Raw genomic sequence first — 17,507 nt, forward strand, 5'->3', positions numbered from 1 at the left:
GCAATTGAATTGGATTCTAACAGTATGATGTTATGGCAAACTATAACAGACAACATGGGATTCCTTATATATACAGTATATATATATTTGAATATTCTTACATAGTTATACTGTAGATGTGCACTTCAAAAGTCCTGTTTGTAGAATATTTCCATCCTAACGTCTATTTAAAACTGTTCCTGATGAAAGATGGATATCTAAACGGTTTCATCATTTCTTCCCTGTTGTCGAGTTGTGCAGTTACAAGGAAAACAACAACACTTCATATTTTTTGCAATTTTTTCCCTCAGGCTGAACTGATGAGCCAATTATTATTGTTTGTCCAACTAACCAATCCAGCAACACAGCATTTGTGAAGGGCATGGCCCGTCGTTGACCAAGACAGTACAATGTAGAATGACAAAAAAATTACAAATCACCGAATAGATAATTTCGAGGTTATTTTTAGTCTTAATGGGCTTCTGTTATAAGTAGAGGAAATGCAGGGAAGCTGAATAGACAGTATAATATAATGAAGGAAGGACAGACAGACAGTATAATATAATGAAGGAAGGACAGAGAGACAGACAGTATAATATAATGAAGGAAGGACAGAGAGACAGACAGTATAATATAATGAAGGAAGGACAGACAGAGAGACAGTATAATATAAAGAAGGAAGGACAGACAGACAGTATAATATAATGAAGGAAGGACAGACAGACAGTATAATATAATGAAGGAAGGACAGACAGACAGTATAATATAATGAAGGAAGGACAGAGAGACAGACAGTATAATATAAAGAATGAACGACAAGACAGTATAATATATTGCAATGAGAAGGTCCAATGCCCTGATTAATAAGAAGAGTCATGGGAAATGTGCAATACAATGCAAAAAGACTTTAATAAATTCCAGAAGCTCACACATACATAAACAAAACATTTATATACAGTTTCTTTTCTCCACATAATTGGCAAATCAAAGTTAATTACAGAGTATGTAAGGAGCATATTGTACTTCACATCGAATAAAAGTGAGGTTGCTGTTCCATAGTCATCTGTCTCCCTTTACAGAAGATTAAAAAAACTGTCTTCTTATCATGTATATGTTTTTTCTCTTTTCTCCCAAAGATCAGTTAAATCAAATGATGATTACAGTGCTAAGATGCTCTGTATAGTTCACACTGCGGTTCTACTCAGTAGTAATACATTTGATACCATAATTACATCCGGTATCTTCTCCAGAAACGATGGGGATCATTAGGAAGGTATCGTATATCTGCCACACATACTGTACATAGAGCCTCGTCTACCAAAGCAGTCTCTATCATAAGACAACCGTTAAACATCATGACTATTAACAACAGTGCTAACCCACCAAGCTGTTTATTAGTGTAGTATTGAAGATAGTAATTAAGATCAGGACATAACCACGATGAGTGTTTACACAATGCAGTAGAGGCATATATTTGTGTGGATACCAAACCAGAAACCAAAAGGAGTGTAAATATTGAAAGTGGATTGTAAAGATTCTTCTGTCTTCACCTTATTTATGTTAATAAATTGAAACCTGCTGAGTGTTGCTTGTACTACTACTACTCATTTCAAGTGTTCAATGTTTATCTCTCTTAATTTCACTTGAACAAATAATGAATTCATATAAATAAGTGCACAAAATCAAGTTTGTATTTTTTTGTTTGTTGTTGCTCTAAACCAACCAAGTGGTGTCAACGAACTGCCTGAGTTGTACCACTTGGAACCATCTTTTGAAATATGTAATATTATATCTCACAGGTTAAACCATGGCGCTCTACTGTGAATCGGTCTATCTGACTCTAGTACACTCAGGTTAAACCATGGCGCTCTACTGTGAATCGGTCTATCTGACTCTAGTACACTCAGGTTAAACCATAGTGCTCTACTGTGAATCGGTCTATCTGACTCTAGTACACTCAGGTTAAACCATAGTGCTCTACTGTGAATCGGTCTATCTGACTCTAGTACACTCAGGTTAAACCATAGTGCTCTACTGTGAATCGGTCTATCTGACTCTAGTACACTCAGGTTAAACCATGGCGCTCATCTGTTTAGTCCCACATAGAACAGCTTTTGATTATGAACAGAGCCTTTCGGGTCCCTTGTGATTGTGGCTTAGCTCAAAGTATTAAACTCATCCTCTCTATTATGAGGTACAATTCCCTACTGTCCTACGGAGGCAATCAGTAGACACAGTCCTCCTAGTCCTGGTAAATCACCACAATGTGGTGTTCCAGTCCAGTGGGCCATGTATATTAACACCAGCCACACTCTTCACTACTAACACCAGCTGTGGTGTTCCAGTCCAGTGGGCCATGTATATTAACATCACTACTAACAGGCCCATTAGCAGTAGACCCATTAGCAGTAGGCCCATTAGCAGTAGGCCCATTAGTAGTAGGCCCATTAGTAGTAGGCCCATTAGTAGTAGGCCCATTAGCAGTAGGCCCATTAGCAGTAGGCCCATTAGTAGTAGGCAAAAATTAGTAGTAGGCCCATTAGTAGTAGGCCCATTAGCAGTAGGCCCATTAGCAGTAGGCCCATTACTAGTAGGCCCATTAGTAGTAGGCCCATTAGCAGTAGGCCCATTAGTAGTAGGCCCATTAGCAGTAGGCCCATTAGTAGTAGGCCCATTAGTAGTAGGCCCATTAGCAGTAGGCCCATTAGCAGTAGGCCCATTAGTAGTAGGCCCATTAGTAGTAGGCCCATTAGTAGTAGGCCCATTAGCAGTAGGCCCATTAGCAGTAGGCCCATTAGCAGTAGGCCCATTAGCAGTAGGCCCATTAGTAGTAGGCCCATTAGTAGTAGGCCCATTAGTAGTAGGCCCATTAGCAGTAGGCCCATTAGTAGTAGGCCCATTAGCAGTAGGCCCATTAGTAGTAGGCCCATTAGTAGTAGGCCCATTAGCAGTAGGCCCATTAGCAGTAGGCACATTAGCAGTAGGCACATTAGCAGTAGGCCCATTAGTAGTAGGCCCATTAGTAGTAGGCCCATTAGTAGTAGGCCCATTCGTAGTAGGCCCATTAGTAGTAGGCCCATTAGTAGTAGGCCCATTCGTAGTAGGCCCATTAGTAGTAGGCCCATTAGTAGTAGGCCCATTAGTAGTAGGCCCATTAGCAGTAGGCCCATTAGTAGTAGGCCCATTCGTAGTAGGCCCATTAGTAGTAGGCCCATTAGTAGTAGGCCCATTAGCAGTAGGCCCATTAGCAGTAGGTCTAGCTTGCAGCATTACACATTGCCAGTCAGTATATCCACAAGCAAGCCCAGAAATAGCAAATTCAATGGATTAAAAAGCAAGGAAAAAAACAACAACAATAAAAACAGACACCAGGTATGGAAACTTTAGTCAAACAAGGGAAAAAACCCAAATAACAACAGACACCAGGTATGTAAACTTTAGTCAAACAAGGGAAAAAACCCAAATAACAACAGACACCAGGTATGTAAACTTTAGTCAAACAAGGGAAAAAACCCAAATAACAACAGACACCAGGTATGTAAACTTTAGTCAAACAAGGGAAAAAACCCAAATAACAACAGACACCAGGTATGTAAACTTTAGTCAAACAAGGGAAAAAACCCAAATAACAACAGACACCAGGTATGTAAACTTTAGTCAACATAATCAATGCATATAAACATAGTCAACTCTGTGATAAATATAAATAAATACATATAAACAAAAACATAACAGAATAAAGTACAGAAGAGATATTCATTGTATTTGTACTGTATGTTTTGTATACATGGGGGTGGGTTATATCGTGAGTCATCGTCTAGGAGATAGATATAATAAGAGATACTGTAAATGGTGGCTTTCTATAATGTATTTCAAACCTCCTACAGGATTCACAAGGAGAGTTTTTGTCAAGTTTCAGGCAGGCAACAATGTGTCTTAATTTCTGTGAAAATTATTCAAGTTCTACTTTTTTTCTTTATCGGCAAACAAAAAATTAAATAAACGAAATTAACATATTCCTTTTTTGTTGGTTGGTGTTTTTGTAGACTGTAGAGACTGTATAGTATGAGATTCACCTCTTCGTCTGTGCCTTCCTCCCTCCCTCTCTCTCTCTCTCTCTCTCCCTCTCTCTTTCTCTCTCTAGGTACTGGCAGCTAGAGATTGATTTTTATCCTGTGGCAGCGACTTGTACCTGAGCCACAGAGTGTGTCATAGAGGGGTGGTTTCAGTGCCGTCTCCTGTAATATAGAGAGACAGACAGATATAGGGAGATTGAAGTTACAATATAATCCAGCTCTTACAAATCTAATCTGTAGTAGCTGTTAAACTCTATTACACTCGGAACAGTGAATACAAAAATCTCTAGATCATTTTGTATTCAAAAAGCATTCTTCAAGGTACAGCTGACAATCAGGTATGATTTCCTCGCCAGATGAAGTCCTTGAAGAATACTACATGAGAGCATAAACTTGTGCATTTTACTGTGATCATCAGAGCATGCAATTCTCTCCAATAGATTTAACTCCAAATGTATAATTACATCCACCACCCTACTGCAACACTTCGTTTTAACCCTGAAAACGGCATTTTGTCTCGTACTGTAGTCCTTACTCTGGCACTCTTCATTAGGTACCTTCTGATAGGTACAGGTCTTGACATTCACGAGGTCTGCGCCAAAACTATAACAGACACATCTGTCGATATCTGAATCATCATGTTGAATCTGACCTTGAGCTGCTGCTTACATTAGGCCTACCTACAGTATGCATATTGATTATAGAGGCAAACGCCTAAATCAGCTGGTAAGAGGTGATACAACAGACCATCCCGCCCGCCCGCTCACCCCCCATCTACTGTCTACTGGCATCACAAGTCATTACAGCAGCTTGGTTAGAAGTTTGGGAAATTTTCCAAATTTTCCATCACAACCCTACCCTTATAGAAAAAAACATGAATACATTTATTTTTAAACACACAAGTTCCAGAAATAAGTTTTCATGTTATTCTCTACGTGACAACATGTTCAGAAACATGTGTAAACATAAAACGACACATGTCAAATCACGTGATTTTTCTACATGTCAAATCACGTGATTTTTCTACATGTCAAATCATGTGATTTTTCTACATGTCAAATCATGTGATTTTTCTACATGTGCTATATCATGTGATTTTTCTACATGTCAAATCATGTGATTTTTCTACATGTCAAATCATGTGATTTTTCTACATGTGCTATATCATGTGATTTTCCTACATGTCATATCATGTGATTTTTCTACATGTGCTATATCATGTGATTTTTCTACATGTGCTATATCATGTGATTTTTCTACATGTGCTATATCATGTGGTTTTTCTGTAAGGGTTGGCTATAACACTTAGCTAGAGTGATTGTTTTAGGTAATATATTGTAAATTACATCAACAACATAATCACATCTGCCATCCTTTCAAATGTTCATGTTCTGAGATCATGTCAAATGGTAATATCTATGTACAGTATGTTAAGTATGAATATGTTAATGGGGCTCTGCTAGCTAAGAAAACAGACAAACCACAGGAGGGTTTGGTCTGACATCAACAACTGACCTGGTATGCACTATGGCCCTGTGGAATATGGGACAAACAAAAGAGCATATTGGCCTCTTTGCTGTTGCATATTCATGCCCGTGTCTGAGATCACTCAGCCAGCCAGGGAGGTTGCTCACTTGATCTGCCACAACTAAAGCACAGATGGAGACAGAGGTTTCCCTCACGTCACCGGGAGGGGGATTGACCTCTAAAACTACCGGCTGGGAACAGGGAGATAGACAGAGATAAAAGAGAAGGAAGGAAGATATGAGGGAGGGAATAAAAGAGAGAAGGGAAGCTAGGGAGAGAGGAAAAGAGGCTATGGTGCACTGAGCAGCATTGGATCCTACCAAACAAAGCTCTTAGGGTATTAAGATACCATATGGTGCCATAAATATTTAGTCTCTGAAGTCTTTTTGACTAGCTTCCCTCTTTAGCGCCTACATCTGTAAGTCCCCTTAAACATTCATCTGACCTTCATCTGTAAGTCTCCTGTGTCTCCTATTAGGATTCAATGTGTGCTGTTATATCCTTTATCCTCTAGCAGCTTTAGGTAAAAGGTCAATGGAAGAGGCACGTAAAATCACTGTCTTTCACTTTCATGAACAAATAAAAACATCACAATCTGCTTTATCCTTTATTTAGGACTTTTAGTATTACAGGTTTATGCTCAGGGAGATTGAGCGGTGTCAACTTGCCATATGCTGCTTTTGTTAAGGCCAGGCTGACTTGAACGGATCACAGTTGATGAATTCAACACTCGATAAAAACATTTTAATTTCATGAGATAAAGAAAAACATGAATGTTAATATTCTGGAGAGCATTAGAGAATGTATCTGAACCGTATCAACGTTAAAAGAGGAATCTATTGGAGCGAGAGTTTACAGACAAGTCAAAACTAGGAAGTTGTAGCCAGTATTGTCAGTCATTGGCTGTCAGAGGTCCAATAATATTAAAGACCTAGTAACTGCCAATGATATTTAGGTATTGTTATGTTTGTTCCTTGTATAATGACAAACCGGGGTGTAGGTTAAACTACTTTTAATGAACATATACTTCAGCTAGAAAACTCCTAATTTAGCCATGCAAGGCATTCTTCAACCACCTGCCCCCCCCCCCCCCCTCCCCCGCGTAGCTTGCTGTGTAACGTAGTCTAAATGTTATTAAAACATAACAACACAGGTATACCTGATATAATATTAACAATCCTAAAGGACATTGGCTTCTTTCCTCTTTTATCTATTATCCTCTCCCGAAACCTAATTACAGAGATTTTAATCATATTGTATTATGAGTGATTAACCCTTTTATGCATTTAATTAGCCTTTTGAGCTCTAGATTCTCATTTAATTAGCCTTTTGAGCTCTAGATTCTCATTTAATTAGCCTTTTGAGCTCTAGATTCTCATTTAATTATCCTTTTGAGCTCTAGATTCTCATTTAATTAGCCTTTTGAGCTCTAGATTCTCATTTAATTATCCTTTTGAGCTCTAGATTCTCATTTAATTATCCTTTTGAGCTCTAGATTCTCATTTAATTAGCCTTTTGAGCTCTAGATTCTCATTTAATTAGCCTTTTGAGCTCTAGATTCTCATTTAATTAGCCTTTTGAGCTCTAGATTCTCATTTAATTATCCTTTTGAGCTCTAGATTCTCATTTAATTAGCCTTTTGAGCTCTAGATTCTCATTTAATTAGCCTTTTGAGCTCTAGATTCTCATTTAATTAGCCTTTTGAGCTCTAGATTCTCATTTAATTATCCTTTTGAGCTCTAGATTCTCATTTAATTAGCCTTTTGAGCTCTAGATTCTCATTTAATTATCCTTTTGAGCTCTAGATTCTCATTTAATTATCCTTTTGAGCTCTAGATTCTCATTTAATTAGCCTTTTGAGCTCTAGATTCTCATTTAATTAGCCTTTTGAGCTCTAGATTCTCATTTAATTAGCCTTTTGAGCTCTAGATTCTCATTTAATTAGCCTTTTGAGCTCTAGATTCTCATTTAATTAGCCTTTTGAGCTCTAGATTCTCATTTAATTATCCTTTTGAGCTCTAGATTCTCATTTAATTATCCTTTTGAGCTCTAGATTCTCATTTAATTATCCTTTTGAGCTCTAGATTCTCATTTAATTATCCTTTTGAGCTCTAGATTCTCATTTAATTATCCTTTTGAGCTCTAGATTCTCATTTAATTATCCTTTTGAGCTCTAGATTCTCATTTAATTAGCCTTTTGAGCTCTAGATTCTCATTTAATTATCCTTTTGAGCTCTAGATTCTCATTTAATTAGCCTTTTGAGCTCTAGATTCTCATTTAATTATCCTTTTGAGCTCTAGATTCTCATTTAATTATCCTTTTGAGCTCTAGATTCTCATTTAATTAGCCTTTTGAGCTCTAGATTCTCATTTAATTATCCTTTTGAGCTCTAGATTCTCATTTAATTAGCCTTTTGAGCTCTAGATTCTCATTTAATTATCCTTTTGAGCTCTAGATTCTCATTTAATTATCCTTTTGAGCTCTAGATTCTCATTTAATTATCCTTTTGAGCTCTAGATTCTCATTTAATTAGCCTTTTGAGCTCTAGATTCTCATTTAATTATCCTTTTGAGCTCTAGATTCTCATTTAATTAGCCTTTTGAGCTCTAGATTCTCATTTAATTAGCCTTTTGAGCTCTAGATTCTCATTTAATTATCCTTTTGAGCTCTAGATTCTCATTTAATTAGCCTTTTGAGCTCTAGATTCTCATTTAAGTATCCTTTTGAGCTCTAGATTCTCACTAAACCCTGATTTACTTCATGTGTAAACTCTGAATTAACTTAACTGTCATATCTAATGCCAACAGGGAGGCCCTACTTTTCAAACACTCCAGGTGATAATAGACATAATAGATCGTCCTGACATCTCTAAGGTGGTGCTGGTCTTTCAGGTTGAACAACACTGTCCCACTTTAGACCAAAAGCATGTGTTTGACATAATCTGCCCAAATATTATGACCAATAATTACATAAGAAACAAAAAAAGTGATTAACCTGGAAATGCCTGACCAATAATTACCCCATAAGAAACAGATAATGATTCAATTCAACTCGCAAAGCCTTTTTCAGATTAGCAAACCCAGATTAGCAAACCCTACACTAGATAAAATATAATGATTGAACAGCTGATTCGGCACATTACAAGGACGGAGGAGAATGGTGATTTAATCATGAATTCATTCAGATTAGCTTAAAGGAGAAGTATTTCTCACTGATGAACAACATGAAATACACCATTAATACACTGCCCCCCCCCCCGCCCCAAAATTACATTTTTTTTTAAAAATCAGAATTTATCAGAATTTTTACCAAAACATTGGATAAATATTTTTGCGTATTTCAGGGGGTCTTTTAGTGCAGGACATAACCAGTATGAGTGCAAAGCCATTCTGACAACTTGACAGGGAGCATTACAAACAGCAAGCGAAGTATATGTTCCTGAGCTGGCTCTGCAAGTAGGCTTACAGATAATGTACCATGGGCAGTGGTGCTTTTAAATGGGTTTTAAATAAAAGATTGGTGAGAGGGAAAATAATATCTGCTTTGTGTGGGTGTCTCTTTAAATTACCATGTACACAACTCATTTTGTAAGAACTATGCTACAAGGGATTGAAAATGATAGACAGTAATCTGTAAGAACTATGCTACAAGGGATTTCAAAAGGATGGAAAAGCTTCAAGAGGCCACAATGAGGGCAACAAGGCAACACCCCCCCCCCCCCCCCCCAACAAATCTGTACAATTCTGTGAAGATTGACAAGTACGAAATTCAAGAATGTTACCCTGCAACAAATAAAATCATAAAAGATGTATGATAAAACTAGGATGTGTTATTTTAGAGGTGAACAAAAATCATGAAAAACAAAAAACACAAAAAAATAAAATAAACTACAAACTAATCCCCGCATTTATAATCAAATGCATCGTACTGTATGAATGAATCCCATGCTATTAATACTGAATTAATGAATTAATACATTTAATGAATGTATATTAACGACTACCAATGATGAACCCTAACCTATATTAATACTGTCTCTCTACCACACCATAACGACTACCAATGACGAACCCTAACCTATATTAATACTGTCTCTCTACCACACCATAACGACTACCAATGACGAACCCTAACCTATATTAATACTGTCTCTCTACCACACCATAACAACTAGAAATGACGAACCCTAACCTATATTAATACTGTCTCTCTACCACACCATAACGACTACCAATGACGAACCCTAACCTATATTAATACTGTCTCTCTACCACACCATAACAACTAGAAATGACGAACCCTAACCTATATTAATACTGTCTCTCTACCACACCATAACAACTACCAATGACGAACCCTAACCTATATTACAACACCAACCACCTGCTTTAAAAAAGAGGCAAGCTAAGTCATTAAAGATTCTAATGAATTGGTTAAATGGGCTCAGCAACCATCTTTTACTGACTCTATCTAGCTTCCCCCTCCTCCGATTGGTCATAAAAGCCCTCGTCTATCTACCTTCTTTTTCTATTGGTCCCAAGACCCTTTCTAGCTATAACCTCTTTCTATTGGTCCCAAGCCTCCATCTTTACCTTGATCTTGTTTACCCACCATACTGTCTCCATTCCATAGAGCTCCGCCCCGCTCTGCTCTGCCCTGCTCTGCTCTGCCCTGCTCTGCTCTGCCCTGCTCTGCCCTGCTCTGCTCTGCTCTGCCCTGCCCTGCTCTGCTCTGCCCTGCCCCGCTCTGCTCTGCCCTGCTCTGCTCTGCCCTGCTCTGCTCTGGCCTGCTCTGCCCCGCTCTGCTCTGCCCTTCCCTGCTCTGCTCTGCCCCGCTCTGCTCTGCCCTGCTCTGCCCTGCTCTGCCCCGCTCTGCTCTGCCCTGCTCTGCTGTGCTCTGCTCCGCTCTGCTTTGCCCTGCCCTGCTGTGCTCTGCCCTGCTCTGCTGTGCTGTGCTCTGCCCTGCTCTGCTCTGCTGTGCTCTGCTCTGCCCTGCTGTGCTCTGCTGTGCTCTGCCCTGCTCCGCTCTGCCCCGCTCTGCCCTGCTGTGCTCTGCCCTGCTCTGCCCTGCTGTGCTCTGCCCTGCTCTGCCCTGCTGTGCTCTGCTCTGCCCTGCTGTGCTCTGCTCTGCCCTGCTGTGCTCTGCCCTGCTCTGCTGTGCTCTGCTCTGCCCCGCTCTGCTTTGCCCTGCCCTGCTGTGCTCTGCCCTGCTCTTCTCTGCTGTGCTCTGCCCTGCTCTGCCCTGCTGTGCTCTGCTGTGCTCTGCCCTGCTCCGCTCTGCTCTGCCCCGCTCTGCCCTGCTGTGCTCTGCCCTGCTCTGCCCTGCTGTGCTCTGCCCTGCTCTGCCCTGCTGTGCTCTGCTCTGCCCCGCTCTGCCCTGCTGTGCTCTGCCCTGCTCTGCCCTGCTGTGCTCTGCCCCGCTCTGCCCTGCTGTGCTCTGCCCCGCTCTGCCCTGCTGTGCTTGCCCCGCTCTGCCCTGCTGTGCTCTGCCCTGCTGTGCTCTGCTCTGCTCTGCTCTGCCCTGCTGTGCTCTGCTCTGCTCTGCCCTGCTCTCCCCTGCTGTGCTCTGCTCTGCTCTGCCCCGCTCTGCCCTGCTGTGCTCTGCTCTGCCCTGCTGTGCTCTGCTGTGCTCTGCCCTGCTCTGCCCTGCTGTGCTCTGCTCTGCTCTGCCCCGCTCTGCTGTGCTCTGCTCTGCCCTGCTGTGCTCTGCTCTCCCCTGCTGTGCTCTGCTCTGCTCTGCCCTGCTTTCCCCTACTGTGCTCTGCTCTGCTCTGCCCTGCTCTCCCCTGCTGTGCTCTGCTCTGCTCTGCCCTGCTCTCCACTGCTGTGCTCTGCTCTGCTCTGCCCTGCTCTCCCCTGCTGTGCTCTGCTCTGCCCTGCTCTCCCCTGCTGTGCTCTGCTCTGCCCCGCTCTGCCCCGCTCTGCCCTGCTGTTCTCTGCTCTGCCCTGCTGTGCTCTGCCCTGCTCTCCCCTGCTGTGCTCTGCTCTGCTCTGCCCCGCTCTGCCCTGCTGTGCTCTGCTCTGCCCTGCTGTGCTCTGCTCTGCCCTGCTCTGCTCTGCCCTGCTCTGCTCTGCCCTGCTCTGCTCTGCCCTGCTCTGCCCCGCTCTGCCCTGCTCTGCCCTGCTCTGCTCTGCCCCGCTCTGCCCTGCTCTGCTCTGCTCTGCCCTGCCCTGCTCCGCTCTGCTCTGCCCTGCCCCGCTCTGCTCTGCCCTGCTCCGCTCTGCCCTGCTCTGCCCTGCCCCGCTCTGCCCCGCTCTGCCCTGCTCTGCCCTGCTCTGCTCTGCCCTGCTCTGCTCTGCTCTGCCCTGCTCTGCTCTGCTCCGCTCTGCTCTGCCCCGCTCTGCCCTGCCCTGCTCTGCTCTGCCCTGCTCCGCTCTGCCCTGCTCCGCTCTGCTCTGCCCTGCCCCGCTCTGCCCTGCTCCGCTCTGCTCTGCCCCGCTCTGCTCTGCCCTGCTCTGCTCTGCCCTGCTCTGCTCTGCCCTGCCCTGCTCTGCTCTGCCCTGCTCTGCTCTGCTCTGCCCTGCTCTGCTCTGCTCTGCCCTGCTCTGCTCTGCCCTGCTCTGCTCTGCTCTGCTCTGCCCTGCCCCGCCCTGCTCTGCCCTGCCGTATTGTCTGCCCTCAGTAAGACCACCTCTCCTCACCTCCCTGGCCTGCATTTATTCATTAGGGCACTTCGCATTTGGCATATCTCTTAGGGAATCATAAGCCTCAGACCAGACACTAGCATTCAAAAGTTTTTTTTGCTTTGCTCTACTCCTCATGCTGACAAAGCCTTCAGAGCCTCCATAGTCAAGACACCACTTAATATCTCCAGCACGCAACGGAAATCTGGGATTATTTAATGAGGCTCTTATTATTCTGTAGTGGAAACTCTTGGGGGATACGTTTCCTACTATTTCAGGGGAAAGTGAACAGCTGATTGAACCCAAATCAAACACTCTATGTTTGGTTTTCCTCTGTCTGTCAGACATGCTAGTTTTTTCCCCAGGTGTGTCAATCAAAAAAAGCTTAGCGCTGCTTTAATCCGTTGGTCCTCAGCAAATACACCTGGGCAGAGTTCAATTAGTAGCGTGGCCGACTTGATTCTCAAGCATGCTATTACTCTGCCACCAGCCTTTCTCACTTAAGATTCTAATTTAAGACTAGTTCCCACCATTTCACTGCCTCCATTATACTTTAAAGTGGAACATTAACCCAAATAAGGTTAAAGTTTTTTTTACAAACATATAATACAAGATAGCAAAGGGAGGTACAATCTGTCTTTTTCAAGAAGTAAAGATAGATTTAATTTGAATAAAGTTTCTTGGCCAAACTTTTTTTCTCTCCTTCCTCTCTGAGGTATTCTTCCTCAATATTCAATGCTGATGACATTAATGCACATGTGACTTTTTGTGTGGTTCATTCTCCCGGCTCCCTCCCGCTGCCACCCATCACCCTCCATCTTATCAACAAAGGGACAGTGGTACGGGGGAGTGGGAGTGGAAACAGTAGATGGCTTTAGAAAATAAGTTATGAATTACCTGTCTGGTGTGGATTTGCCCAGGAGTCTTGAATCCCCCTTGACAGCTGCACTCTGAGACCGAGTACGGGTCTGAGCTGGTGGAGGAGCACTTGGAGTGCGAGTCACAGCCCACCACAAACGTGTTGTCTAGCGGGAGCTCCTGAATCACGTGGTGTTTATTGGGTGCCATCGGGGTCTCTGGTTTGATTTGGAAGGTTGGCTGGGGGGAGGCAGACTTGTAATGCTTGGCTAAGTCTGGGCTGTCAGGTTTGAAGGTGGTCGGAGTAGTGGCCCAGTTATATTTCCCCATGGTCTGCTCATCTAGCTCCACAGGCAGGTCCAGGGTTCCATTAATGTGCTCCTGGCTGGGATCATCAGGCTTGGATTCTTCTATGCTGACAAAGTTCAAGAGGAGGCTCTTAGGGGATCTCTTCTTTTTCTTCTTTTTCTTTTTGATTTGACGGTTCTCCTGGTTGGGCGACACCCACTCGCCGCTCTGCTTGCCCTTCTGCACCACTTTGTGCCTGGGCGTCTGACGGCAGCGCACCAAGGCCGTCACGAAGATGACTAAGATAACTGTCATAGTCCCAGCTATAATTGCGATGACAACAATCACGTATCCGTTGGCTTGGGGTGTGACCTCACTGTCTCCCACGTTACGGTCCAATGGAGTCTCCAAGCTCTTACGTAGCTGCTCTAGAATGAACGTAGCGTTGGATACAGTCTCGTTAATGAACAGGTGAATGAGGGCGATTGCGTGTAAGGACTCTGGCTGGCCCAGGTCTTTGACTTTCACCACTAGCCTGTGTAAACCCTGATCGGCTGAGACTATCTTCTCCTGCAGAGTTATATTACCAGTTGTTTTGTCTATGGAAAACAGCCCTCTTGGTGATCCCCCAATGAAACTGTACTGCAGCTCAGCATTCATGCCAGTGTCATTGTCTATAGCGAACACTCTGGTGACCACAGACCCAGGGCTGGTGGTAGACTGGACCAGATCGTAAGAGTAGTTGGACGAGGGGATAACAAAAACGGGTCGATTGTCATTGACATCCACAACGTTTATGGTGACCTTGGCGTATGAAGTGCTGGGTGGTTGCCCTCCGTCTATAGCCTTCACCATAAAAGTGTATGAGCTCTGCTGCTCTCTATCAAACGTGATGTTGGGTTTGATCACACCAGTCTGGGGATCAATAATGAAATTGTCTTTCCCGTTCAGGATGGACAGTGTTATGACGGAGTTGTCACCTGCGTCTGAATCTGTGACGGTGATCAGACCCACGGTCCCGTACAGAGGCAGGTTCTCAGGCACGTAGAAGTTATACTCAGGATGGGTGAAAGCTGGACTGTTGTCGTTGAGGTCCTGCACTATTAACCTCACTGTGACATTGCTCTGCAGGGAAGTAGACCCATTGTCCCTCGCCATGACAGTGAATGAATACTTCTCCTGCTTCTCTCTGTCCAGGCGTTTTCCAACGGAGAGGATACCTGACCGTCTATCTATGTTAAACCCATCAGGAGCGTCAGGGCCAAGAGAATAAATAATCTCTGCATTATGTCCGCTGTCGGCATCCATGGCACTGATCTTTATGAGCTGCGTGGATGGATCATTGTTCTCTGGTATGGACAGCTGAATCTCAGGCTGAGGGAAGATGGGAGCGTTGTCATTCTCATCCTTAATTTTAATTAAAACCATCGCTGAAGTGTTCAAAGGAGGCTTCCCAGAATCCGACGCTACTATCTTAATTGCATATTCCCTGGTTGTTTCGTAATCTAGGGGGGCCGCAGTCTCCAGCAGGAACTGGTCATTAAAGACGGGCTTTAACCTGAAAGGAACATCGTGGTCAGTATAACAAGTCACTTTTCCGTTCAGATCAGAGTCCTTGTCCGTCACTGTAATTAGGGCTATTTTTGTATTGAGAGGTGCGTTCTCCGACAGTAGAACCGTTCCATTTACAAGGTTCATTATGTACCGAGTGTCTATGGACGGAACGTTGTCATTAATGTCCATTACGTTGACGATAACAGCAGCTCTGGAGGGGGTGGAGCTGCCGTCGCTGGCCAGGACAATGAGTTTGTGGACTGGAGTGGTCTCCCGGTCTAAGGGCTGCTTGACAGTGATCAGCCCGGTGGTGCTGTCGATGGAAAAATGCCTCTTGGTGGATGAGGAGATCTGATTCGAGAAGGAGAAGTGGATCTGGGCGTTGGAGCCGAGGTCTGCGTCTGTGGCGTGGAGTTGGGTGACGGAGGTTCCTATGGGGGCGTTCTCGGGGATGTTCACCTCCACCTCACTGTCCTTGAAGACCGGTCGATTGTCGTTGACGTCGGAGATGGTAACCTGGAGGATGGCCGTGCTGGACTTGGGTGGCGTTCCTCCGTCCTCCACCTTGATCTTCATGACGAAGGTGTCCTTCTGCTCGCGGTCCAGGCTCTGCTGGACGATCAGCTGAGGCCATCTGTCTCCCTCTGGGGTCTCGATGATGTCCAGGCCAAACTCACTCACACTCTGTAGAGACAGGAGGACAATGAAAACACAGATAATTAGTTTTAGTCATGTGTTCCTGGACTAGAGGAAACTACTGCGCTGTATATCCGTATATCCTGCAGCTACTCATTGCTTTGTTATTCATCAGTGTGGGGACGTATGCATTCACAGCCTGAATTCTGGTCATTTCACATGCATTTCACCTGAAACATTACTATCTTATATGACATGTTATACAGTGCTATTGTCTACAAGTTGTCCTGTAAACTGTCACTAGACTCACACAGCTGGTTTCATTGTCCAGAATTAACACAAACAAAATGTAGTTTGTTTTTAGCTTCAACAGGATGTTTGTTCTCATTGCAGAAAAACACTGTTGTGAAAGTTCTATAATGTTCTCGAAAATATTTGCTTGAAGATTAAATCCAGAGGAAAAGATCCACTTATTACCGAAATACGGTTGTTGATGCTGAGAGCGAGGTACACCGTTATATCCATAACCCAAAACGTTTAGCTCTTCTTTATGTTATAAACAGGAAACTGACAGACGGAATCTGCACATATCGTATAATGTTTTAGCCCCCCTGCCTTCCGCAGTGGAACTGCTTTGACACAAATTTGATTCAATTTGATCTTTTACTATCTTGCGTCTACTTTGGAATAGAGGAGACAGCTCACAAAATGTCAAGTTCATATGTGAGAGAGACAGTTGAAAGTGAAGCCACAGAGATAAGCTTTATGTATTAGAAGGGACAGAGAGACTCCACATTAAACAGACTTTCACCCAAGGGGTGCTAAACCAGTAGGCCATAGTAAAGCCTCATGAAAATGAAAACAAATGCATGTAATCCCCATGAGAAACTGACTCTGACTGTTCAAAGTAATTGCCTCCCCCCCCCCAAAAAAATGTAGCACTATTATTTATGATTACAGATCAGCTATGTGGTAAAGATGGGTCCTGGAATATTTGCAATCGTTTTGATTTAGAGACGGAGAGGGAGAGGGAGGTGGAGAGGGAGGTGGAGAGGGAGAGAGAGGTGGAGAGAGGGAGGTGGAGAGGGAGAGGGAGAGAGAGAGGGAGAGAGAGGTGGAGAGAGGGAGGTGGAGAGGGAGGTGGAGAGGGAGAAGGAGAGAGAGAGGGAGAGAGGGAGGTGGAGAGGGAGAGGGAGGTGGAGAGGGACATAGAGGTGGAGAGGGAGGTGGAGAGGGAGAGGGAGGTGGAGAGTGAGAGAGGTGGAGAGGGAGAGGGAGGTGGAGAGGGAGAGGGAGGTGGAGAGGGAGAGGGAGAGAGAGGTGGAGAGGGAGAGGGGAGAGAGAGGGAGAGAGGGAAGTGGAGAGGGAGGTGGAGGGGGATAGGGAGGTGGAGAGGGAGGTGGAGGTGGAGAGGGAGGTGGAGAGGGAGGTGGAGAGGGATAGGGAGAGGTAGAGGGAAAGGGGGAGAGAGAAATCTAAGAACCTAAATGAGACACATGCATTTTAAGAAACAAAGAGGGTCTTTGAAGGTCTTTCAGTCAGAAGCAGTTTCATGCTAAAACAGGAAAAGCATCGTCTTTAAAGAGATAAGCTTCATGCTGCACATAATGTTGTAAGAGATTACTCTGTCTAGGCACAGCAATGAAACGAGATGAAGATACATACATTCTGACTGTGAACGGTACAATTTAGAACAAATGTGTTCTCTTGACAACCCAGTAGATTTAGAACCAGTATCCGTCCTGTAACAATATAGTAAGGACCATGGCAGTGGGCGGAAGGCCAGTACTATGCATGGTAGCTGCAGCATAGACATGTTGTACATGGTTGTTGTTGGTGCTGAGGGTTCACTTGCTGTGAATGTTGTCACCAGTCTGAACCACTGCCAAGTGACAGAAGTCCCTCCAGAAACCAAAGCAGCACTGCCTGAATGAGGAGGGTCACTTTATCGAGACTTGACATACA

The 17,507-nt window shown here is 43.9% G+C and overlaps 1 protein-coding gene across 2 annotated transcripts in view; it reads right to left on the bottom strand.

The window, feature by feature from the left end:
- Positions 1 to 17,507, bottom strand: part of LOC115122182 (protocadherin-11 X-linked-like) — a 357,525-nt gene that overhangs the window by 282,195 nt on the left and 57,823 nt on the right. Inside the window, exons 3-4 of one of the 2 annotated variants that reach the window (XM_065018305.1) lie at positions 13,104 to 15,590; positions 3,139 to 4,217 (exon numbers count right to left, since the gene is read on the bottom strand). In XM_065018305.1, coding sequence (XP_064874377.1) covers positions 4,134 to 4,217; positions 13,104 to 15,590 — 2,571 coding nt within the window. In that variant the 3' untranslated portion in view covers positions 3,139 to 4,133. Of the gene's footprint in view, positions 1 to 3,138; positions 4,218 to 13,103; positions 15,591 to 17,507 lie in introns of those variants that run through there. The other variant, XM_065018304.1, reaches the window with a different exon arrangement.

Source organism: Oncorhynchus nerka, linkage group LG5, assembly GCF_034236695.1.
Source record: "Oncorhynchus nerka isolate Pitt River linkage group LG5, Oner_Uvic_2.0, whole genome shotgun sequence".
NCBI lineage: Eukaryota > Metazoa > Chordata > Actinopteri > Salmoniformes > Salmonidae > Oncorhynchus > Oncorhynchus nerka.